The following is a 26,705-nucleotide window of genomic DNA, read 5'->3' as shown; positions in this document are numbered from 1 at the left end:
ACGAAAGGGTAAGGGGTGACTTTTCCTAAAGTTGAGTATGAGATACCATGGTCCTTTCCAGATTCAGGAAAAGATAACTGATGTATCATTCAGACTGAAGATACTTGATACTTGGAAGATTCACAATGCATTTCATGTGAGTCTGTTGAAACCTTTCGAAGGTGAGGTGCCAGTGGACAGGGAGCTCGAGGAGCAACCCGGAGTGGAAGAGATCTCGTTCCAGACAGATATTGGCTCACAAGGAAAGTGAAAGGCAAAGTGATACGTAGGTATTTAGTCAAGTTTAAGAACTATCTGCCATTGGATGTGAAATGGATGGAGGAGAAGGAGGACCTAGCGGATACTTCTCAGATTTTGAACCTTACCTTGAGGCGTTTGGTCTAGCTTTGACTATTCCAAGAGTTATCGATGATCAACATGTTGAATCTGGTGCGGTGCGGACTGCACAAGAGCGGAGTTAGTGCGCTCCTTTGTCACAGATTACCCAGATAGATTTACGTCATTGATTTCTTTTCAGATTTCAACAGTACTCGCAGTACCCACAGTCACCGGTTTTGGAGGAATTTTCATTGGTGATGCATCCACATCATCAGAAGCATTCATCAGTCAACATCAGAAGTACTAATAGAAGCTCGGCAGCTGTGCCTCAGTTTTAACAGGGGGTGATGTCACGTGCGCACTTCACTTGCGCCACGTGGACATGCTTCTGCCATGGTCTAGCATTAGTCATAGCCTAGCTTAGGACTGAGCGTGACACTATGTGAGCCTCTAGCAAGACGTGCGTCCCCAGGTTGGTCGCACTTGCATACCCTCTTTTGCACAGAACAATTATCCCATCATGAGCATTTTCCAGAGCATAGAACTCTGTTTTTCAAAGTACATATATTAATAAGTGACTTTTGTTGGAAAAGTAGGTAGGTCAAATTGCCAAAGAATCTATAAAAGAAACCCATTGGGCACTCAGTAGAAGCAGAAGACAGAAGACAGAATACAGAAGGGAACTGAAGTACACAAGTTAGCCGTGTAGTAGATCAGCTCGAGCAATGTTTTCTGAGCAGTTTGGCCAGCGTTAGTGGATTAATCCTCAGCGTTTTCCAGACAACAGTCTAGCGTTTTGCAGATCAGCCCAAGCCCGTGGCGGTGCCGCCCACTTAATAAGTGGACAGCCATCTGATAAATAAGGCAACAGATCAACCAACGTTTTCTCACTCTCTCTTTTTGGCAAAACAACCCCAAAAAAAAAAAAAACCCCGACCGCGATCTCTACGCGGGCAACCAATGCTCTGCTATCTTTGCCGTGGCCAGGGAGCTATAAAAGCATCAGACGCCCTCTCTCAGAGGGAAGACTAGTTTTCGCAAGGAGGAGATGCTGCTGCAGATTTCAGCCGCAAAGAAGACGTTGCCGGTGATGCCCATGGCTGCCCCAAGTGTACCAGATGTCGCCAGGACCCAATGCGCGAGTTCCCTAGCGAAGAAGTGCCTACGGAGCGTGTTTCCATCGCAACAAGCTGCTGTTTTTCTCTGTTTTCAGCCCATAAACGTCGTGGACGGGGCTGATTTACAAGAAGGAACCCGAGAACACACCTCTTTTGTGTGTAGGATTGGAAGAGAGAATTTTCTATGTAGAGACCTCTTCCGGGGAATTGCTTTTTTGAGAATCGAGTTGCGTTTTGAGTGTCCAGACTTTGAAGGTAGTGATTTTCATGTTATGAACTCTGAGTATTTGTTTGCAGCTGTACTTCCTCTTAGTGAGGGAGTAGGAGCAGAGGAAGGCATGAGCCTTTGCAGGAGAAAGCGCTATGAGGAACTAGAGCCAGATCAGCCCAAGGGTTTCGTACCTGAGTTTGGGAAGTAGATCCATGGATCTGAGAGTGGTAGACTCTCGAGATGTGATTCGGAAGTTCAAATTCTCAAGGGAAGGACTTCGTGTCCAGGAAAGCAGAGCTATTCTACAGGAAGAGGACTCCCCAGTACTGTGTCGATCTTCTCTCTCTCTCTCTCTCTCTCTATCTATATCCTCTGGCTTCAATAATAAGTGATAAATCTTGATTATCCAAATATATTTTATATTGATATGCGCTCCCGTTTGTGACACGTTGCATTGGACACCCGATATACAATTGGTTGCTATTTCCGACGCTCAAGGTGCACGGTCCTACGTGCAATGGTAGGTGTGCAATTCCAAGAGAGGGAGGAGTATACACTGAAGGGCTGCCAACTCAACCAGAAACACAAGAAAGAAAAAAAAAACTTTTTGGGGATTAGCGGATTAATGCAAAATCTTCAAAGCTCTGATACCAATGTCAGGTGTAGCAAAATTGAAATGGTGAAGATCTAGGTTTTATATTTCCACAAATCCTTTTCTTTCTTTCCTTGCGTTAGTGATTCCTTTTAGCTTGAATGATGGTTTCTTTTACTTTTCCCTGAAGAGAGGGAATGAGAGAGAGCAATAGAGATGTGTAGCGGGAGAAAGAGAGAGAGTAGAAGAGAATAACACTCTATGGGGTCCCATCCAACCCTCTCAAGGGCCCCCCACACCGTTGCCGATGTGGTATTTGCTTTTGATTACGTAAATGGAATGTACACAAATGCAATACCTCAAGTGCAGACTCTGTTGACTCGAATGATGACTGTCACCGCGGTAACTCCTCAAGACGAGGCACCTCCTGGGTTGATTTGATGCACCTTTGGATCCTTCTTGATGTGGCATTGCGGATGGCCACCAAGGGGTAGAGCTGGGGCTGAATTGCACTCTCGATATGAAAGGAATGAAGGGCTGAAAATGCAGATCTTGACGATGCCGATCCAAGCCGATTCGGCAAGGGAAGGGCTGAAAATTGACAACAGTGGGGGACTGATTTGCAAGATCTGCAAGCAATGGGCTGAAATCTGCAAATCTGCTGGCTGATCTGGCGTTTTGGTCAAAAACGCTAGGGCTAATGGTTGCTGGTAGGGAAAACGCTAGGGGAAGGTAGCGCTAGCTGATCAGATGCCCAAATGCTTGACTGGATGCTCCCTTTATAGGTGAGGTTTACATGTTATAAACTCCCTTATGTTGAGGTAGGGCAAAACCTGTGTCAAATTCCTACAAATAAATCATTAAAATGATTTATAAATTAGTTTTACCAGGGGGTTAGTTTCTGGGTGAAACCGTTGCACATTTGTCCACTCAGGAATCCGATTGATACAGGGAATGGCTCTTTGGATTCCTCTAACCTAGAACTATATGCATGTCATGCCAGATGCTCACCGTAGTGTAATAGCATCTTTCAAAACGCGTGTACAAACCATTTATGCAAGAGGGTTCTAAAACTGGAAAACCTAATCTAATGGACTCGTCCGGACATGTAGGTCTTGCGAATAGGCCTACAAAATTGCTTGTACTAATCCTCCTAGGATTCTAGGCACTCCTATCTAGGAAGAATTGGAAAACTGGCTTTGGAGGTTGATGAAGCATGTCCATGTGGCACACAGAGCCATGTGCACGTGACTTCCATCGCCATCAGCACCCTCGACATCGGCATTAGCAAATCAACCCATAGCCTCGTCAGTTTGTAGATCGCGTACCAGAATATTACCTGTTTTGCATTTTCAGCCCTTATCCTCACGGATTCTAGCATCTACGACAAGATCCTTTCAACATCTCAGCATCTAGGACCATTGTATCAACATTTGTGTAATCTACAACAAATACCTCTCTAGCGATAGAGAGAGGGGCCCTTGGAGTGGGGTTTGGGACCCCATCCGGTGTTAGTATTCTTCTCTCTCTATTACTTACAGAACCTTTACTCACAGAACCTTCTCACAGTAGCATTCTCCTCTCTCTCTTATCTATTGCACATCTTTTATATGAAGTAAAAGGAACCCATTCATGCAAAAAAAGGAACCTTGAGTACACATTGAGCACTCATCATGAGCATTCACCATCAATCACTTCCACTGTTCCGCTGCACATTACACGGAGGTGATTGGTGTCAAATGGGTCTGTCTACAAGACCAAGTACAAATGTGATGGTTCTTTGGATTAGCACAAGGTACGACTCGTTGCCAAGAGCTTCTCTCTTATCTGCCTTTAGACAAGTTGAACTTGTCGAATTATATGTTTGTGCGGTTAGAAATATTTCTACTTTTCCAATTGGAAGGTAGATGGATGATATTGATATATTGTCCCAACTAACACATTTTAGAACAACATTATTATTTAGTACTGCATTGTCAGAGAGATAATCGAGTATTATAGTAGAAAATTACCCCCTTGTGGTAGCTTGATTGCTTCACCATTGGTGGACCCATGTTAAACTATTGATGTCGTCCTATATGTGAACATGCTTGTTTGCCCACAACCTGGCTGTTCATGTCGATAGGTTTGTTTGTAGGCAAAGGAATGGAGTCTATTGCTTGGGGTCTTGCTGATGTCTTTCTATATGTGACACATGCTTGTTTGCCTAGAATCTTGCTGTGCATGTCAATAGGTTTGACTGTAAGCAAAGGAATGGAGGTTGGCGGAGTCTATTGCTTGGGCTCTTCTTGATGTCTTTCTATATGTGGCACATGCTTGTTTGCCCACAATCTGGCCGTACATGTCAATATAGGCAAAGGAATGGAGGTTGGCGGAGTCTATTGCTTGGGGTCTTGTTTAAAAGGGCAGATGTGTGTTTAGGTTGATGGACATACTAAACTAACCTAAAGGTTCATTTTTGAACAATGAATCTTTTATGAATCCAGGTGGAGAAGGGTAGGGTCTATGCGTTTTGTAGAGCCAAAGACTGGTTGACTTCGCACAGTCGTATTGTTGCACTTGAAGCAGGGTAGGGTTTGTATGCAGAGAAGAAAATTGCCCATGGAATTTGTGTGTGTGTGTGTGTGCACGGTTTGAGTGTAGCAATTTCCATTTTAAGCTTACATTGTCCATGGCCACCTATAGCGCTACCTGATTACTGTTGTGGATGGTTGAATGATGGTCATTCTCCATCCAAGCAGCCTGCCAAAGATACTTCCCTTCTTGCCAAATGTATGCCTATGCATGTGTTTAAATAGTCTAGGATTGAATTTACATAACAGCCAGGGAAAAATAATGGTACTTGATTTCCATTCATGCTTCTCAAATTAGCGTTGTTTTGAATCATTTGTTTTTTTTGATTTTTTGTTTTTTTTGTTTTTTGAGTCTCTTATTGCTATGTAGGTGCCTTCATGGAATCATCAAGTCATGAGTATTGTACCTCAAGCTGCTCGGATTGCAGCGTACAGATTTGGAACTTCTGTTCGACTTTTGAAACATGTTTCTTACTGGAAGGATGTGCTTGCAACACCTCTTCTAGAGAGACTTGCATTGGAGGACCTGCTTTGTGGCAAGATACTTCCGCATTTGCGAAATCTTATACTCTCTCCTTATGATGCAATCAGCAGAACCGAGCGGGTTGTGAGTGCACTGTCTGGAGTTTGGATTGGTCCAAATGTTGCAACCAGGTAGGGGTTTTCATAATTCTCCCTATGTTCGTGTTTACAATTTTTATACTATTGGAGAAGCTCTTCACTTGCTAATTCTCACTCTGCAAATAGCCTTGATGTTTATACTTATAAGACTGACGTGTGTTCTTTGCTTTTTATGGGATATAAGAGACTCATAAAGCCTGTACAACATTATTATATGTCTATGAAACAATAATAAATATGTGGAAGTTAGTATGCTTTTTTGAGCCTCGGCCAATAGAAGTAACGCTCCACACCCTTCAGGGTGGTATCTATGCGGCGGTGGCCCGTAAAAGGTGGACAATGGCACTCTGTCAAAACAGGACGTTTATAGCCGTTGGCAGCTCTTGACTGTTGACCAAGGGCCGTTGAGGACAACTTTTGGGGCCGTTTTGGAGTGCCAAATTGAAGCACTTAAGCCACATTGGATTCTATGTGCTAGGACTCCACTTCTCTCATGCTCATGCTCTCATTGCTCAATGCTCCCATGTTCTAGCTCTAAAGTGACACTTGTAGAGACTAGAGTCTTGCCTTTCCATCTTCTCTCCCTTGGGTCTCTCCCTCTCAAGCTCTCATAATTCACGTCTCCATCCCCCCTCCCCTCCCTTCCCTCTCTCTCTATTATTTGTTTTTTTATTTTGAACGTACATAACGTCATCGTACATCTTAACTTTTTTTAGTTCGTTTAGTACCGTACATCGTCGTACGTGTACAAAACGTACGGGACCATACGAGACCACTATGGTTGGTGGATAATAGGAAGTGAACTCAATAAAGGCACAATGCCAAGGTGGGGTCACCGAAGGAAAGTACTCGACAACTGGGCTACATTGCATTTTTGGATGTGGTCTTAGTGGGGTAGATGGTCAGATGACCACTGGGAGTCCAACGGAAGCATCCGCTAAAATCTAGGGAATTGCTATTTTGGACCATGAAATCTGTTGGCGTCATTATCTCCGGAATGACAAGGGGAACATTTTAGTACTCTACTGCAAAGTCAACTAGGCAACCAGTTGGGAGATTTTTAAGCGGGAAGCCCAAAGCGGGAAATTGCTTGTAAATGTGCCAAGTGGTACACTGTGTGCACTTCCCTCTTGCAGCAAGAAGGGGCGCTCGATTTCTAGCTAGGAGAGCTCATTTACAAGTTTTATCACAGGTTAAGATCTATTGACTGCAAGTTTTCCCTCCATGTACAGTGTAGTGCAAGAAGTCATGTCCTGCACACCTTACACTGCTCTCTCTCTCCCCTATGTGCAGTAATGTGATGCCCCTCAAGAGGGCTCTTCATTTGACTCATGTACAGCTGTCTGGTCATATGCGTTTTTTGGTGAGGCAAGAGCCTCTCTGAGTAGGAACAGGAGTAGCGAACTGCTGCTCCAAAAGCAGGTACTGGTGAGGGTGATAACCTCAACGTACAGGTGCGTTTTCAGCACTGGTTATGCGCTGAATTTGGACTGTTTTTCAGCCATACGGATCCTAGAACCATGGGGAACAGTGCCCAATTGTTAGAGGACAGTTCAGGGACTGTTTAGGGCTGAAAGCAGGGCCAAAACCAGTAAATACAGTGTGCTGAATTTACTGTTTTTGGGCAGAAAACAGAGGGTTTATGCCAGTGGAAGTGAGAGCAGGGGAATTGGTTTCGGGCAAGTTTTGGGGTTGTTATGCTGTCGAAATTTTTCCAGAACAAGTGGTATCTAGCTGGATATAGGTAAAGAATTCCCAAGACTCTTCTTTGTAATTTACCCTCTTAAAGATTAAATAAATACCGAAAGGGGTGCCGCTTTTGGGGCCTACAGGTTGTCGGCGTCTGCTCGGAGCATTCTAGCTTCCGAGCCTTGTGTGTGCTTTAAGTGTTAATTCGTGTCGCAGGTTACCTTTGCAAAGTTCTCTGTGTGTGTGAAAACCTAAAGTAAAGTAAAGAATTTTGAGTGAAAGCCAAAGTCTACCGCCCTACGGGCCGGTTTCATGGTTCTGTTGCAAAGTCTGCCATGCATCATCATAAAATCATGGTAGAAAGGCATGTCCCACCATATGCAGGGCATCGTGGTATTGATGCGACAGTTAAAGCGGTAGACATTCTTCTATTGGCCTACCTTGAGGAGAGATGTGGATGTCTTTGTGCAAGGATGCCTGATTTGCCAAAAGGTCAAGTTTGACAGGCAAAAGACACCAGGGTTGTTACAACCACTGCCGATTTTGGATAAGCCATGGGAAAGCATTGCTATGGACTTTATCTTTGATCTTCCAAGAACGCCAACACGGAATGAGGGTATATGGACCATTATTTGCAGGTTTAGCAAGCAAGCCCATTTTATCCCTGTTAGGAAGAAGATAGAATTTGATCAGATGACACGTTTATTCATGTACAATATGTTTTGTGAGTCTATTCGTAGACCGTGCATGCCCAGTCACTTAGCATAGATGCATATCCTCCGGTTGCACACAACATGATCATCGGAATTCCTATTAGAATCCATTAGCATCAGTTAGGGGAATTTTCCAGTGCATTTAGCCTATTTTCCTATTTATTGGTATTTTCACTTATTATTTTTAAGTGACTTTCCAACAAAAGTAGGTAGGGCAATTTTGCTAAGTTAATATATAAGCAAACCCAAGTTAGTACTTTCTGGCAGAAGAGGCAGTAGGAGCACCTTGCTCAACAGGCAACTTCTCAGCAGAACCTTGGTGGATTCCCTCCAAGCAAGATCCCAAGCCTTGGCGTTTTCTCCAAGCAGCAGATTCCTATCCCTAGCGCTTTCAACAGCATTCATCGCCGGAAAGCTAAGCCCTTGGCGTTTTTGCATCAGATCGTCGCCGGAAAGACCATCACATGCCTGGCGTTTTTCACATGCCCAACGTTTTTGGAAATGCAAGATCAGCTAGCGTTTTTGGTCAACCTCGGTCTCTAGTGTTTTGGATTTCAGCAATAGAAAAAGTAGCAGATTCAAACCACAAGAAGTAGCAGATTCAGGCCCTTAAAGATCATCAGTTTTCAGCCATGAAGAACCTCAGTTATCAGCCCTAAAACGCAGATCTGCAGCAGTCATAAACGCAGATTTTCAGCCTATGGAATAGCAGCAGATCAGCCCCAGGTTGGTTGCAGATGTTCCCCCATTTTCAGCCATAAAAACACAGCCAAAACAGTCAATTTCAGCCACCGAAACAGTCCCGAATTTCAGCGATTAGAAGATCCCAGATTTCAGCCATCAAGTGATCGTCGTCGTCATTGGCATAGTCCCATTGCATCCGTCCATTGCATACGCATTGTACACCTTTGTGCAATCAAGTAGACCACTCTCGCCGTCGAGAGTGGGGCCTTCGGAGGAGGGTTTTACAAACCTCTCGGTGTTGTATCTCTTCTCTCTCCTTCTCTCAGTCTCATTCACTTGCACGCACAATATCCACTCAGTTTGTTCATGATCATAGCACTCTCCATAAAGACGGAAAACTCTCTCTTTTTCCCTAAGAACTAAAAGGAACCTTGAGGAAACAAGATCACTAATCTTGAGAAAATACAACATTCATTCCGCTGCACCTAACATTGGTATCAGAGCTTTGGAAGTGTTCTGCATTACTCAAGGAAAGAACCACAAGAACCACAAGAACCACAAGAATTTGTTTTTGCTTGTTGTGATCGCACGAACCCAAGTTTACTTGGGCGTGGCGATTCCTAATCGTGTTTTGTTGAAGAGTGACAGGAATCCCAAGAAAGAAGGGCTTGTCCAGCCTCCCCTTGTGTCTCTTTTCACTCATTGAGAGCGGACCGTGGACTTAGCGGCCGGCCAATCGACGTGAGGTGGGAAAAAGCAACCTTGGTGTGAGCGCAAGGCTGCCAAGGAGTGCGCCCGCAGAAAAGGGTAGAACTCGGGTGAAGAGAAGATCCTTCTCCAACGCGATTTGCAAGCGAAAGAAAACCCAAGTTCCTCGTGAACTTCAGAACCCAAGACCCTCAAGAACCCAAGTTTCTCGTGAACTTAAGAACCCAAGACCCACAAGAACCCACAAGAACCCACGATTGCAGAATGATCATCACTCAAAGCGGATTGGATACTTCGCTTGGAAGTGATGAGCATGAGAGAGGCGAAGAAGAATTTTCCCCACTAGGAGGTTTTTCCGACCCTTCCCCATCTACGACAAGGATTGCAATAACTCCTATGGAGGCTTTCGACAAAAGGATGATGGTCAGGAAGTTAGAAAGCAAAGAAAGAATAGCAACCATAGAGCGCAAATACGAAGAAAGAATGGCAGCCATAGCGCGTGATAGCGAGCAAGCACGCTTGGAGGCCAAAGCAAGGGAAGCAGAATTTGATCATGCGAACAAAGCAAGACAAGCAGAATTTTATCGCGAGAACAAAGCACGAATGCAAGAGATGTTGCGACTCTTTTCTCAAGTTCAGACACAGATGCAAGAGATTCGGGAAAAGGAGACTCTCTCAGTCTCTTCTTCTCCAAAGCATGACACACAGGATTTGCATGATCAAGATGGGATTTCTCACAAGCATGATGATTTGCATAATCAAGATGTGATTTCTCACAGGTATGACGAGTTGCATGAAGATGACGTGATTGTTCACAAGGATGATGTGTTAGTGGATGCTTTTTCTAGCGAAGCTAATCTCGTTGTAGATTCGATCAATCACCAAGAATCGATCTTGGCTTTCGAGTCGAGGTCCACAGATCCCCCACAAGAAGATTCGCTAGATCCAAAAGAACCGATCTTGGCTCTCAAGCCTTGGTCCAAAGAACCCTCACAGGAAGTATTATGTGTTCGCATGATTGATCGCACGCATTGTTCGAGTGTTTCATTCGTGAAGGTTTCCTGTATTTTAGTCAGCATCGTTATGTGATCCCTTTTCCTAGGCATGACATATTGTATGTTGAACACGTTTCTCTCATGGATGAGCACAAACGTATGCGGATTTTTCGTGAAAAGTTGAAAAGTTTGTATGTTAGGAAGTCACATTTCATGTCTCTTCCTTGGCATGACACAGTTGTAGAAAGAGCACATGATAGTATAAGCACCAAGCATGGGCATTTCCATTGTGATTTGCCACAGTTGATTGATTTAGATCAAACAAAAAAGATTTGACCTCATTGTTTGCATGTGTCTGATGAATGGGTTGTCACTCCGTCTCTCTGTTCATCTACATTGCATACACAGTCTTTGGAGGAGACAAGATTTATTTCCTTCACTTTACATGAAATGGGTATGTTCATGGTTTTGTGTTGGAGATGGTTTCAAGAATTTTCAGCCATGGAGATTCTTGAAGATGGAAGAAGTAGGACTCTAGACGAAGTTGAAGCAAGGAAGGAGATTAAAAAGATTTTGTCGCTTTCGGCGCGGCCCAAAGAAGCAAGCGTTGCAGACCTTTATGAAGTTCAAGTAGCGCTCGACCCACACAGCAGAGTGGGCCGGCGAAGAGTCCCTTCCACGATTACGGATGCTGTTGGCGATCTCCCTCGACGCCATACAGTTCGGTACCAGTACCTCACTTTGAAAAGAAGGGGATGTCACGTGACACATCCCGCAGGGTTCAGTCAGTTCAGTCAAGTTTAGATCAACAGTGATCTGGTACTTTTGTGAGTCTATTCGTAGACCGTGCATGCCCAGTCACTTAGCATAGATGCATATCCTCTAGTTGCACACAGCATGATCATCGGAATTCCTATCAGAATCCATTAACATCAGTTAGGGGAATTTTCCAGTGCATTTAGCCTATTTTTGTATTTATTGGTATTTTTACTTATTATTTTTAAGTGACTTTCCAACAAAAGTAGGTAGGGCAATTTTGCTGAGTTAATATATAAGCAAACCCAAGTTAGCACTTTCTGGCAGAAGAGGCAGCAAGAGCACCTTGCTCAACAGGCAACTTCTAGCAGAACCTTGGTGGATTCCCTCCAAGCAAGATCCCAAGCCTTGGCGTTTTCTCCGAGCAGCAGATTCCTATCCCTAGCGCTTTCAACAGCATTCATCGCCGGAAAGCTAAGCCCTGGGCGTTTTTGCATCAGATTGTCGCCGGAAAGACCATCACATGCCTGGCGTTTTTCACATGCCCAGCGTTTTTGGAAATGCAAGATCAGCTAGCGTTTTTGGTCAACCTCAGTCTCTAGCGTTTTGGATTTCAGCAATAGAAAAAGTAGCAGATTCAGACCACAAGAAGTAGCAGATTCAGGCCCGTAAAGATCATCAGTTTTCAGCCATGAAGAACCTCAGTTATCAGCCCTAAAACGCAGATCTGCAGCAGTCATAAACACGGATTTTCAGCCTATGGAATAGCAGCAGATCAGCCCCAGGTTGGTTGCAGATGTTCCCCCATTTTCAGCCATAAAAATGCAGCCAAAGCAGTCAATTTCAGCCACCGAAACAGTCCCAAATTTCAGCGATTAGAAGATCCCAGATTTCAGCCATCAAGTCATCGTCGTCGTCATCGGCATAGTCCCATTGCATCCGTCCATTTTATACGCATTGTACACCTTTGCGCAATCCAGTAGACCACTCTCGCCGACGAGAGTGGGGCCTTCGGAGGAGGGTTTTACAAACCTCTCGGTGTCGTATCTCTTCTCTCTCCTTCTTTGAGTCTCATTCACTTGCACGCACTATATCCACTCACTTTGTTCGTGATCATAGCACTCTCCATAAAGACGTAAAACTCTCTCTTTTTCCCTAAGAACTAAAAGGAACCTTGAGCAAACAAGATCACTAATCTTGAGAAAATACAACATTCATTCCGTTGCACCTAACAAGAGGATTGTTTGAGAACATGGGCACAACGCTCAAGTTCTCGTCTTCGTTTCATCCACAAACTGATGGACAGTCAGAAGAGGCTAATTCTACTGTCTTAGATCTGCTGAAATGCTATGTGTCAGATAATAAGGGCAAGTGGGAACAGTATTTGCCTATGCTCAAGTATGCGTACAACAATACGGTGCATTCATCGACTTGCAAGGCACCTTTTGAGATTGTTGAAGGCGGCAAAAAGGTTCCTCCCATTTTTTATACAAAGGACAAGATCTTTGAGATAGATCGATATGTTGAGAACATGGATGAAATGTAGAAGAAAATTAAAGTTGCCTTGGAGAAGACTCGAGCAAAGAAGAAAAAGGCTACTGATTGTCACCGTCGTGAATTGTTGTTATCACCTGGTGATTGGGTTCTGTTAAGATTTGAGAAGGCAAGGTTAAAGAAGATGAAGGGCAAGGAACAGCTGTTTCCTAAGCTTAGCATGCGTTACTATGGGCCTTTTCAAGTGCTTGATAAGATCAGCGATGTGGCTTACAGGCTGAAATTGCCTGATGCATGGAAGATTCATAATGCGTTTCACGTGAGTCTTATAAGACCCTTCGTGGGTGATGTGCCAGAAGATATGCCAGATGAGAATCAGCCAGAAGTTGAGGAACTTGATGAGATCCTGGTACCCAAGCAAGTTCTGGCACATAAGGACAGAAAAGTTAAGGGACAGGTTGCAAGACGCTATTTGGTGAAGTCCAAGAATTATCCACCTATGATGCGAAGTGGATGGAAGAGCATGAACTGTCAGAGTCACCAAATGTATTGTAGCTTAACTTGGAAGCCTTTGGGTTACAACCTACTTATGCCCCAACCCAACGTGTGCAAAGGAGGGGTAATGATAGAACTAGCACATCAAATGTACTCATGGATACAATGCAATAGCAGTGTACATTGTTTGACAAAAGTATGAAGGTCTCATTAAGTCATTTGTACACATGTTTTGACAGTCTTTCTTGGGATACATGTGATAAAAGGGTGCTTACCACACTTAATCATCTATGGCATGTATATATGGCACGCAATCAAGGACTTTTTGCGATTTTAAGAGGGCGGTATGTCATGAGGACGTGGCAATTGCTAACTTGAGTTGTTGGTTTCTTTCCGATGATTTTTGTTTAATTTTTGGGACCCTTTTTTTGAAGTTGCAAATAGCCGGACGTTGTATGGCCAATGTGAACGGTAGTTTCACCCGCAGATGAGAAGTTGGTCGGAATTGGAACTCGTATAGTAAAAGGATGTCTAGGCTCAGTTCAAGATCATGTAGGTCCCCCCGTCGCACTTAGCAAGTTGGTGGATACTAGGAAATGAACTCAATAAAGGCACAATGCCAAGGTGGGGTCACCAAAGGAAAGTACCCGACAACTGGGCTACATTGCATTTTTGGATGCGGTCCCAGTGGGGATAGATGGTCAGATGACCACTGAAGTCCGGAAGCATCCCCTAAAATCTAGGGAACTGCTATTTTGGACCATGAAATCTGCTCGGGTCATTACCTCCGGAATGACAAGGGGAACATTTTAGAACTCTACTGCAAAGTCAACTTGTCACAAAGTGTTGATGTGTCTGCCCGAGAGCCGAAACCCTAACTGCAGCTGAAAACCCTAACCCTAAAACCTGCAAACCCTAAAATCTGCCAAAAACCCTAACCCTAACCCTAATGGCAGCAAGGCTGAATCCCGAAATTTGCAGAGGCATGCTGACGTGGCATCGTACGGCAAGGCCCGGAAAAAGTGGCGGAGATTGCGCTAGCTGAAAATTGTGTGGCTGCTTTTTGCTCTACGAAATTTGAGAGAGAGAGAGAGAGAGAGAGAGAGAGAGAGAGAGAGAGAGAGAGAGAGAGAGAGAGAGAGAGAATACTTTTGCTTTATTTTCTGAAGCCCAAGAGAGCTTGTGAGAGAAAGAGCCTTTGCTTTATTTTTCAGGCTGTTGATTTTAAGCTTTTGGGACTCTGCTTTTGGTATCCCTTCTAAAATAAACATGTGGATTGGGCTCCCACTCTGCAGAGCATCTAGATGCAGAGTTTGAGAGTGAGACCCGATCCACTCTTGTACTTTCAACACTGATTAATACAAAAAGAAATACCGAAAGGGGCGCTAGTCTTTGGGGCCAATATCTCTAGGCACGGAACTCTGCCGGGCCAGTGCAAATCTATTGTGAACCGTGAACTGTGTTGAAGTGGTTATTTGGTGTTGTCGTGATTGATTCTTGACTTGGAGTGTCCAAGTCTGTTACAATGGTATCAGAGCACGGCCGATTTCTCTTCTATGGGAAATCGATCCCAGTTTTTCTTCCACGGCACCTATGGCTTCACGCAAGGATCAATTGACTCCCTCTGCATCCGGAGATGCGGGCAAGGATCACAACGAAGATTTCGGCAGAGTATAGCCCACTTCGGCCTACTCAGGCGGAGCAACGAGAGATGAAGCATTGTCAATTGATCGGCGATGCAACAAAGATGATGCTCAATTTTACGAAGGACCCAAATTGTCGAAATATATGAGCTAGACTTCTTTTCAGGAAGTGTATGAGCAGTGTGGCAGAAAACCACAACACCACCCCCGAAACCCGCTCTCAAGAAACCTTCTGCTCACAAGCAATATTCAGAGAAGGAATTAGAAGAGGTGGTTGATGCACGGATTGCTCAGCTTTTTGACGCGTAGAAAAAAGCTAAAAAGCACAGCAAAAAGCAAAAGAAAGGTACTGACTTCCCGGGTTATTTGGGTCGGCAATCGACATTTGATAAGGCAAAGAAACAGAAGAAGGGTGTTCGATTTGAAGGAGTACCCAGTTCTTCTTCTTCTTCTTCTTCTTCTAGCTCTTCAGATTCGAGCGAAGAAGACAGAAAAGGCAAAAGGCGAAGCAAGAAACAACACTTCGGAAAGGGCAAGTGTCACAAAGTGATGACGTGGCGGACAACAAAAACCCTAATTTCTGCCAGAAACCCTAAAATTCCTGCAAACCCTAATTTTTGCCAAAAACCCTAAATTCCGGAAATCGCGAAGGCGGATTATTAATTTTTTTTTTTTTGGAAAATGATGAGTGACGCGAATTTTGCTTTTGCTTTTTTTTATAAAAAAAGAGAAAAGACTCTCTAAGAGAGAGAGAGAACTGATGCTTTTGATTTTAAAAGCTTTTGGGGCTCTGCTTTTGGGCATCCCTTGTAACCTTTAAATTAGTGGTGAGGGCCTCACTTCTCAGAGCATCTGGACGCAGAGTCTGAGAGTGAAACCCTTACCGCTCTCTTGTACTTTGATGATTGATTAATACAAAAAGAAATACCGAAAGGGGCGCCAGTCTTTGGGGCCAATATCTCTAGGCACGGAACTCCGCCGGGCCAGTGCAAATCTATTGTGATCTGTGAATTGTTTTGAAGTGGTTATTTGGTGCTGTCGCGGTTGATTCTTGACTTGGAGTGTCCAAGTTTGTTACAGTGGTATCAGAGCACGGCCGATTTCTCTTCTACGGGAAATCCGATCCCCGATTTTTTTTTTCCGCGGCACCTATGGCTTCAGGCAATGATCAGTCGACTCCCTCTGCATCTGGAGATGCGGGCTGGGATCACAACGAAGATTCAGACAGAGAGTATGGCCCGCCTCGGCCTACTCAGGCGGAGCAAAGAGAGATTGAGCGTCGTCAATTGATTGGCGATGCAACAAAGATGATGCTCAATTTTGCCAAGGACCCGAAGATGGCAAAATATATGAACCAGACCTCTTTGAAAGAGGTACAGATGGAGTTGCAGAGAACCACAACACCACTCCCGAAACCCGCTCTCAAGAAACCTTCTGCCTCCAAGAAAATATACGGAGCAGGAACTGGAGAACGTGGTTGATGCACGGATTGCTCAGCTTTTCGACGTGCAAAAGAAAGACAAAAAGCACGGCAAAAAGCAGAAGAAAGGCACTGACTTCCCGGGATATTTAGGTCGTCGGTCGACATTTGACAAGGCAAAGAAATTGAAGAAGCGCGTCAAGTTTGAAGACCTACCTAGTTCTTCTTCTTCTTCTTCTGACAGTTCTTCTAGCTCCTCGGATTAGAGCGAAGAAGACAGAAAAAGCAAAAAGCGAAGCAAGACACAGCTTCGGAAAGGGCAAGAAAAAGGCAAAGAAGGCTACATCTCGCCCAGAGACTGACAGTTCTACTGAGGACTCGTCTACAGACAGCTCAGATTCCGATGACGGAAAGTTTTATGCGAACAAGAAGAATTTTTTTCAAGGCCAACCAGTATGACTTTCTCGAAGATAAAAGCAAGAAAGTCCGAGAGTTTAAGGAAGGTGGCCACTCGACCAAGTTTGATACTTTTCAGGATACTCAGATGCTTCGAAGGCTTTGTCTTTTATACAGCAGTTTGACATCGCTTTCGCGGGAGGACGCTATTCAGAGCACTCCAAGATTCGGAGAGCTGCCTCTTACTTTAAGGGGAATGCTCGTACTTGGTGGTCCACGCTTCTACTAAGCAAGACTATGCCAGTTACATGGCTGAAATTCAAGAGGCTTTTTATTTCTTCTTGGTTGACTCAAGAGTTTGAGCGAGATATACGAGCTACTTGAAACCATCTCTGGATGACCAAGAGCGATACAGTGAATTCTTATTGTGAAAGATTCTGGAGCTCTTTTCTACCCGCCTCTTCATTCAAGAAGATCTCGTTCAGAGAACAGATTGAGCGGTTTACCTTGGGTCTACCTACAGAGATCGGAGATCACTGCTTGGAACAGAAGTCGGCTTCTATTCAGGAGTTGATGAGTCATGCGAAGCGGGGCTTTGCCATTCACTCTGGCAGTCTGACCTACCCCACAGATGAGGCCATGACACAACGAGCCGAACACACTTCTGGGAATGAAAGTAGAATGAAAAAGAGCAACCCAGAGAAAAAAAAGGATGCACGACCCAAGCTTACTCCTGAGGAGAGAGCTCGCTTCATCAGAGAGGGGAAGTGCTTTGGATGCGGGGAACATGGACATGTTTCCGCGAAGTGCCCTGATACGGCACAGAAAGAACAACATGATAAAAACAACGACAGGTCTGAGAGTTCGAGAGCAGTTGAGGAATGTGGCAGAAAAGGCAGATAGAAAAGTAGAACTGGTACCACATGGCGTGGGACCTGCACCGAATCTAATGAATGAAAGTACAAACTTTGCCGCTTTCGGGGCAAAGCGAAGGATCAGGAAGCTCTTTTGAAGGAGCCAAGGCCAACTTCTTTTCACTTGGAATTGGCGGTCGATTTGGAACTAGGCCCGACAGACTGACGCCACAGGCGGAGGTAGTTCGACTGGCACCCGGATGGGATGTTGCCATTACACCGAGCATTGGCAAACTTCGTTTGCAATGACAGGGGTGTTCAGGGCACGTGAGTGACGTTCTACTCGGGATCCCTTGGTACCACAAGAACTACGCCGTGGTTGACTACCGGGCCGAGAAAGCGACTTTGATAAATGAAGGGCTTAGAGATTGTACTTGAAGAACTTCAGTTTTCTTACTCATTCTTTTGGGAGAACTGAACGATGGATAAAAGTTGAATATGTTTTGACCTAAAGAAAAGAACGCCAAGATTTTTTTCTCCACGCTCCTGCCGATTGCTTTTGAGAGGGCCTGAAGATCATACCATTGATCTGATATCTGGAAGCACGCCACCGAATCGGCCACCTTATCGTGTGAGCCGAGTACAGAATGAAAAGATTATGAACTCAGTGCAAGACCTCTTGGAAAAGGGTATTGTCCAGCCTAGTACTTCACCGTATTGCTCTCCAGTGTTGTTGGTTTTGAAGAAAGACGGATCTTGGAGAATGTGTATCGATTATAGCACTCTCAACGAAATCACCATCAAGAACAGATTTCCGATTCGATCGATGATATACTCGACAGGTTACAGGGATCCTCGTGCTTTAGCAGGATTGACTTGAAGAGTGGATATCATCAGATCAGGATAGCGCCAGGAGATGTCTACAAGAGAGCTTTTCGAACGACTTTTGAGTTATTTGAGTTTTTGGTGATGCCTTCTGGCTTAACCAATGCTCTTGCGACATTTAACCGGATGATGGATAGGATTTTTCGAGAGTACAGGCTATTTGTTGGCACTTTCTTTGACGACATCATTGTTTTCTCCAAGAATGAGGCAGAACACAGAGATCATCTGCTTCAGGTCTTTCAGGCATTACGAGATCACAAGTTAGTGATTAATGCAAAGAAAAGTGAATTTTTCCTACCAGAGATACACTTTTTGGGACACATTGTGTCAACAGCAGGAGTGCAAATGAACCCGGCCTAGATAGAGACTATCCGTGATTGGCCCGATTTGAGGAATGTCCATGAAGCTAGAAGCTTCTTGGGACTGTGTTCGTACTACAGGCGGTTCATATGAAAGTTTGCAGAGGTTGCTTCCCCTTTGCATACCTTGACACAGAAAGGAGTACCTTTTTTGTGGGGACCCACAGAGGTGACTGCCTTTCGGACATTGAAAGAGAAATTGACTACGAGACCTATTTTGACGTTGCCGGACTTGCAGAAGTCATTTCAAGTATTTTGTGATGCTTGTGGTCGTAGTTTGGGTACGGTCTTCATGCAAGAAGGCCATGTCATAGCTTACGAGAGCCGTTTGTTCTCTAGGCCGGAGATGACAGCACAGATCTATGGGAAAGAGCTTTTGGTGGTTATCCATGCTCTTACTCAGTGGCGGCATTACCTACTCGGAGCGGATTTTACTGTCTTTATAGACCATCAGAGTTGGCGCTACTTCTTGTCATAGAAGCAGCTTTCGAAAAAGCAGATGCGGTGGACGAACATCTTGTCATAGTTCCACTTCCAGATTGTCCATGTGCAGGGATAGAAGAATGTGGTGGCAGATGCTTTGTCTCGGAAACCGTTGGTTCTGGCTATTTCCGCGATACATCATAGGAGCTTCGAGGATATGGTCGATCAGTATGCCACAGATACAGATTTTGCAGATATTTTCACACGGATACGGGATGGGGAGACAGTAGCGGGATACTCCCTTCGGGAAGGCTACTTGATGAAAAAGACTGTTGTGCGTTACACAGCCGTTGAGGGAAAAGGTTATGACTGAATTCCACTGTCCACCTTTTACGGGTCACCGCGGCATTGCTACCACCATGAAAGGGGTAGAGAGATACTTCTTTGGGCCGAGACTCAAAAAGGATGTGGAAGAGTTTGTGCGCAGTTGCTCAGTATGCCAGAAGGTCAAGTTTGACAGGCATAAGGCACAGGGATTGTTACAGCCTTTACCCATACCCACCCACCCCTGGGAAAGTATTGCAATGGGTTTCATTTTTTATCTCCCGAGAACACAGAATGATCACGATGATTTTCCGATTACATGGCACGTCTGAGACGATTGTCTTCGACAGAGACCCCAGATTTATGAGTTTGTTTTGGAAGGCAATTTGGGAGAACATTGGCACGCGGTTGCAGTTCTCGTCATCGTTCCACTTGCAGACTGACGGGCAATTTGAGATTGCCAATTCAGTGATTTTAGATTTATTTAAGTCTTGTATCTTGGATAAGAAGACTCAATGGGAAAAGAACTTGCCTTTGGTGGAATTTGCCTACAATAACACGATACACTCTTCGACGGGGAAGATGCCATTTGAGATTGTTGAAACTGCTGCGAAGGTTCCATCCTTCCTGAGCACGAAAGATTAGAAATTTGTAGCGGATGAATATTCGCGAGATTTGGATACGGCTTTTGCCAAGGTTCGCGAGACTTTACAGAAGTCTCAAGAACGACAGAAAAAGGCAGCGGATCGCCATCGTCGCGACTAGAAACTGAAGGAGGATGATTGGGTGCTCTTACTTTTGAGAAGGCACGCCTAAGAAAGAAACAGGGAAAGGAGAGGCTTTTTCCAAAGCTTAGTATGTGATACTACGGACCTTTCCAGATTACTGACAAGATAAATGATGTCTCCGTCCGATTGAAACTGCCAGATACTTGGAGGATTCACAATGCATTGCATGTGAGTCTCTTGAACCCTGTTAAGGGTGATGTGCCTGATGATGGGGAGCCTGATGAGCAACCCAAAGTGGAAGAAAACGAGGAGATCCTTGTTCCTGAACAGATTTTGGCACATAATGATACGAAGAAAGGTAAAGTCCGAAGGCGGTTCTTGGTTAAGTTCAAGAACTTTCCTGCATTTGATGCGAAGTGGATGGAGGAGGAGGACCTAGCAGATACTCCTCGGATTGTGAAACTTTACCTCGATGTTTTGGTTTAGCATAGTCTACTCCAAACGGAACCCAGAATTCAGTTTGGCCGGAGATCTGGTGCAGTGGGATGCACAAGAGGGGAGTTACTCCACTCCTTTGTCAACAGATGCCTCGATTTTGATACTAAAGTCACTAATGTCTCTTTGAGCTTCAGGGATACTGAGAGCTGACAGTATTCTGCTGGATGACTTTATGAAATGGAATTCCTGATTATGATACTGATTTGTTCTTGACTTCTTGTGAGTGCAGGAACTGATAGCCGAAATGAATGCAGCATTTTGGTCTACTTGATCTCGAATAGACATGGTTGCAATAGGGGTTAGTCAATCGGACATCGATGAGGTCCCGATTGGACCTAGATGTGATTGCTAGCTACATTGCCGATAAATCATGGTCTAAGATTCGAATGAATGTTGAATGTCATGTGATGTCCTGTGATGTCTGGTGATGTCCTGTGATGTCGTGTGATGTGACTGTCGATTTTGTACATGTGCTAGATGTGTGTTCCTAGTACGTAGGTACTAACAGTCAGTGTCTGCTAAGATGGTTTATGGCTTTTGTCGGTTTTGCAGGCGTAATCGCGGTCGATTACAATGCTTTCAAGAGGGGGGTATGTCACAAAGTGATGACGTGGCGGACAGTAGAAACCCTAATTTCTGCCAAAAACCCTAAAATTCCTGCAAACCCTAATTTTTGCCAAAAACCCTAAATTCTGGAAATCGCGGAGGCGGATTATTAATTTTTTTTTTTTTGGAAAATGATGAGCGACGCGAATTTTGCTTTTGCTTTTTTTTATAAAAAAAGAGAAAAGACTCTCTAAGAGAGAGAGAGAACTGATGCTTTTGATTTTAAAAGCTTTTGGGGCTCTGCTTTTGGGCATCCCTTGTAACCTTTAAATTAGTGGTGAGGGCCTCACTTCTCAGAGCATCTGGACGCAGAGTCTGAGAGTGAAACCCTTACCGCTCTCTTGTACTTTGATGATTGATTAATACAAAAAGAAATACCGAAAGTGGCGCCAGTCTTTGGGGCCAATATCTCTAGGCACGGAACTCCGCCGGGCCAGTGCAAATCTATTGTGATCTGTGAATTGTTTTGAAGTGGTTATTTGGTGCTGTCGCGGTTGATTCTTGACTTGGAGTGTCCAAGTTTGTTACAGCAAGAAAAAGGCAAAGAAGTCTAAATCTTGCCCAGTGAGTGACAGTTCTACAGAGGACTCGTCTACAGACAGTTCAGACTCTGATGACGGCAACGTTTATGTGAACAAGAAGAATTTTTATAAAGCCAATCAGTATGACTTTCTGGAAGATAAAAGCAAGAAAGTCCGAGAGTTTAAGGAAGGTGGACAGTCGATCAAATTTGACACTTTTTCAGGATATAAAGATGCTTCGAAGGCTTTGTCTTTTATATAGCAGTTTGACATTGCTTTCGCGGGAGGACGCTACTCAGAGCACTCCAAGATTCGGAGAGCTGCCTCTTATTTTAAGGGGAATGCTCGAACTTGGTGGTCCACGCTTCTTTTAAACAAGATTGCGCCAGTTAAATGGTTGAAATTTAAGAAGCTTTTTATTTCTTCTTGGTTGACGCAAGAGTATGAACGCGATATATGAGCTGCTTGGAACCATCTTCGGATGACCAAGAGAGATACAATGGATGCTTGTTGTGAGAGATTCTGGAGCTCTTTTCTACCCGCCTCTTCATTCAAGAAGACCTCGTTCAGAGAACAGATTGAGCGGTTTACCTTGGGTCTACCTACAGAGATCCGATATCACTGCTTGGAACAGAAGTCAGCTTCTATTCAGGAGTTGATGAGTCATGCGAAGCGGATTTTGCCATTCACTCTGGCAGTCTGACCTACCCCACCAATGAGGTCATGACACATCGAGCCGAAGAGACTTCAGTGAATGAAAGTAGAAAGAGAAAGAGCAACCCAGAAAAGAAGGATGCACGACCCAAGCTTACTCCTCAGGAGAGAGCTCGCTTCATAAGGGAGGGGAAGTGCTTTGGATGCGGGGAACATGGACATATCTCCGCGAAATGCCCTAAAAAGGCACAGAAAGAACAGAATGACAAGGACGGCGACAGGCCTGAGAGTTCGAGAGTAGCTGAGGAACGTGGAAGAAAAGGCAAGATGAAAACAGGACTGGTTCCAGATTGTGTGGTTACCGATCCCAACACCATGGACGAGAGTACAGAACTTTGCCGAGCTTGGGGCAAAGTGAAAGAACAAGAGGCCCTGATCTTCTTTGATGGAGGAGCCAAGGCCAACTTCATTTCACCGGAATTGGCGGCGTGGCTTGAGATCACTCCCGATCGGATGGGACCACTTGCGGAGGCTGTTCTAGCGGCACCCGGCAGGGACGTAGCCATTACACTTGTCATTGGCAAACTTCGGTTGCATTGTCAGGGGTATTTGGGGCATAAGGACTTTTTCATAATGCCTTTGGAAGGTTGTGATGTTCTCTTAGGGATTCCTTGGTACCACAAGAACAACGCCGTGGTCGATTATCGGGCGAGGAAAGCAACATTGACTACAGAGAAGGGCAGAACCATTGTACTTGATATTAAAGTGAAGGGCGAGTTTGTCTCTATTGTATAGGCTTCGGCCATTTCTAAATTAATGAAATCCAGTCTGTTTGTTTACTAGATCTTTATGAAAGAATTGAGCGATAAGGATAGGACAAATATGTCTAAACTTGATAAAGAACGCCAAGATTTTCTCAACTCTCATGCTGATTGCTTCTCAGAGGGCCTACCAAGCGAGTTACCACCTGCTCGTCTTGAAGATCATAGGATTGATCTGATACCTTGAAGCACACCACCGAACTAGCCACCTTACCGTGTGAGCCGAGCACAGAATGAAGAGATTATGAACCAAGTGAAAGACCTCTTGGAAAAGGGTTTTGTCCAGCCTAGTACTTCACCGTATTGCTCTCTGGTGTTGTTGGTTTTGAAGAAAGACAGATATTGGAGAATGTGCATCGATTATAGAGCTCTCAACAAAATCACCATCAAGGATAGATTTCCGATTCCTAGGATCGATGATATACTCGACAGAGTACAAGGATCCTTGTGCTTTAGCAGGATTGATTTGAAAAGTTGATATCATCAGATGAGAATCGCGCCGGGAGACGTCTACAAGACAGCTTTTTGGACGACTTTTGGGTTATTTGAGTTTTTGGTGATGCCTTTTGGCTTAACCAATGTTCCTGCGACATTTAACCGGATGATGGACATGATTTTTCGAGAGTACATGCCATTTGTTGGCACTTTCTTTGACGATATCATTGTTTTCTCCAAGAATGAGGCAGAACACAGAGATCATCTGCTTCAGGTCTTTCAGGCATTACGAGATCACAAGTTAGTGATTAATGCAAAGAAAAGTGATTTTTTCCTACCAGAGATACACTTTTTGGGACACATTGTCTCAGCAGCAGGAGTGCAAATGGATCCGGCCAAGATAGCGACATTGACTACAGAGAAGGGCAGAACCATTGTACTTGATATTAAACTGAAGGGCGAGTCTGTCCCTATTGTATTGGCTTCGGCCATTTCTAAATTAATGAAATCCAGTCTGTTTGTTTACTCGATCTTTATGAAAGAATTAAGCGATAAGGATAGGACAATATGTCTAAACTTGATAAAGAACGCCAAGATTTTCTTCACTCTCACGCCGATTGCTTCTTAGAGGGCCTGCGAGGCGAGTTACCACCTGCTCGTCCTGAAGATCATACCATTGATCTAATACCTGGAAGCACACCACCGAACCGGCCACCTTACCGTGTGAGCCGAGCACAAAATGAAGAGATTATGAACCAAGTGAAAGACCTCTTGGAAAGGGGTCTTGTCCAGCCTAGTACTTCACCGTATTGCTCTCCAGTTTTGTTAATATTGAAGAAAGACCGATCTTCGAGAATGTGCAATGATTATAGAGCTCTCAACAAAATCACTATCAAGAACAGATTTTCGATTCCTAGGATCGATGATATACTCGACAAATTACAGGGATCCTTGTGCTTTAGCAGGATTGATTTGAAGAGTGGATATCATCAGATCCGAATCGCGCCTGGAGACGTCTACAAGACAGCCTTTCGAACGACTTTTGGGTTATTTGAGTTTTTGGTGATGCCTTTTGGCTTAACCAATGCTCCTATGACATTTAACCGGATGATGGATAGGATTTTTCGAGAGTACACACTATTTGTTGGCACTTTCTTTGATGATATCATTGTTTTCTCGAAGAATGAGGTAGAACACAGAGATCATTTGCTTCAGGTCTTTCAGGCATTACGAGATCACAAGTTAGTGATTAATGCAAAAAAAAAGTGAATTTTTCCTACCAGAGATGCACTTTTTGGGACACATTGTCTCAGCAGGAGTGCAAATGGATCCGGCCAAGATAGAGACCAACCGCGATTGGCCCGATTTGAAGAATGTCCATGAAGTTAGAAGCTTCTTGGGATTGTGTTTGTACTATAGACGGTTCATTCGAAATTTTGCAGAGCTTGCTTCCCCTTTGCACATCTTGACACAGAAAGGAGTCCCTTTCTCGTGGGGACCCACAGAGGTGACTGCCTTTCAGACATTGAAAGAGAAATTGACTACGGGACCAGTTTTGACTTTGCCGGACTTGCAAAAGTCATTTGAAGTATATTGTGATGCTTGTGGTTGTAGTCTTGGTGCGGTCTTAATGCAAGAAGGCCATGTTATTGCTTACGAGAGCCGATTGTTCTCAAGGCCAGAGATGACAACACAGATTTATGAGAAAGAGATTTTGGCGGTTATCCATGCTCTTACTCAGTGGCGACATTGCCTACTCGAAGAGGATTTTACTGTCTTTACTGACCATCAGAGTTTGCGCTACTTCTTGTCACAGAAGCAGCTTTCGGAAAAGCAGATGCGGTGGGCGAACATCTTGTCACAGTTTCACTTCCAGATTGTCCATGTGCAGGGACACAAGAATGTGGTGGCAGATGCTTTGTCTCGGAAGCCGTTGGTTCTGGCTATTTCCGTGATACATCATAGGAGCTTCGAGGATATGGTCGACCAATATGCCACAGATACAGATTTTGCAGACGTTTTCACATGGATACGGGATGGGGAGATAGTAGCGGGATATTCCATTCAGGATGGCTACTTGATGAGAAAAACCATGTTGTGCGTTACATAGCCGTTGAGGGAAAAGGTTATGACTGAATGCCACTGTCCACCTTTTACGGGTCACCGCGGCATTGCTACCACCATGAAAGGGGTAGAGAGATACTTCTTTTGGCCGAGACTCAAAAAGGATGTGGAAGAGTTTGTGCGCAGTTGCTTGGAATGCCAGAAGGTCAAGTTTGACAGGCATAAAGCACAGGGATTGTTACAGCCTTTACCCATACCCACCGGCACCTGGGAAAGTATTGCAATGGATTTCATTTTTTATCTCCCGAGAACACAGAGTGGTCACGATGGTATCTGGACTGTTATTGACAGATTTAGCAAACTGGCTCATTTCATTCCAGTGAAGAAGACAGTCAAGCCGAATCACTTAGCGAGAGTGTTTGTGGCCCAGATTTTCAGATTACATGGCATGCCTGAGACGATTGTCTCTGACAGGGACCCTAGATTTACGAGTTTGTTTTGGAAGGCAATTTGGGAGAACATTGGCTCGCGGTTGCAGTTCTTGTCATCGTTCCACCCGCAGAATGACGGGCAATCTGAGATTGCTAATTCAGTGGTTTTAGATTTATTGAAGTCTTATATCTCGGATCAGAAGACTCAATGGGAAAAGTGCCTACCTTTGGTGGAATTTGCCTACAATAACACGATACACACTTCGACGGGGAAGGCGCCATTTGAGATTGTTGAAGGTGCTGCGAAGGTTCCACCCCTTCCTAAGTACCAAAGATAAGATTTTTGAAGCGGATGAATATACGTGAGACTTAGATACGGCTTTTGCCAAGGTTCGCGAGACTTTGCAGAAATCTTAAGGACGACAGAAAAAGGCAGCGGATTGCCATCGTCGCGACTTGAAATTGAAGGAGGATGATTGGGTGCTCTTACGTTTTGAGAAGGCACTCCTGAGAAAGAAAAATGGAAAGGAGAGGCTTTTTCCAAAGCTTAGTATGCGATACTACGGACCTTTCCAGATCTCTGAAAAGATAAATGATGTCTCCTTCCGACTGAAACTTCCTGATACTTGGAGGATTCACAATGCATTTCATGTGAGTCTTTTAAAACCTTTCAAAG

At 44.4% G+C, this 26,705-nt stretch overlaps 1 protein-coding gene across 2 annotated transcripts in view; it reads left to right on the top strand.

The window, feature by feature from the left end:
* Window positions 1-26,705, top strand: part of LOC147428833 (GC-rich sequence DNA-binding factor-like protein) — a 65,234-nt gene that overhangs the window by 22,114 nt on the left and 16,415 nt on the right. Inside the window, exon 5 of one of the 2 annotated variants that reach the window (XM_086495391.1) lies at window positions 5,183-5,466. The exons of the other annotated variant lie outside the window; for it this stretch is intronic. Coding sequence (XP_086351517.1) covers window positions 5,183-5,466 — 284 coding nt within the window. The remainder of the gene's footprint in view (window positions 1-5,182; window positions 5,467-26,705) is intronic. 2 annotated transcript variants of the gene reach the window in all.

Source organism: Adiantum capillus-veneris, chromosome 22, assembly GCF_014529385.1.
Source record: "Adiantum capillus-veneris isolate H3 chromosome 22, ASM1452938v2, whole genome shotgun sequence".
In the NCBI taxonomy this organism is placed as follows: Eukaryota; Viridiplantae; Streptophyta; class Polypodiopsida; order Polypodiales; family Pteridaceae; genus Adiantum; species Adiantum capillus-veneris.
Note: the sequence above shows the minus strand (reverse complement) of the source record. Positions and strands in the feature narration are given on the sequence as shown.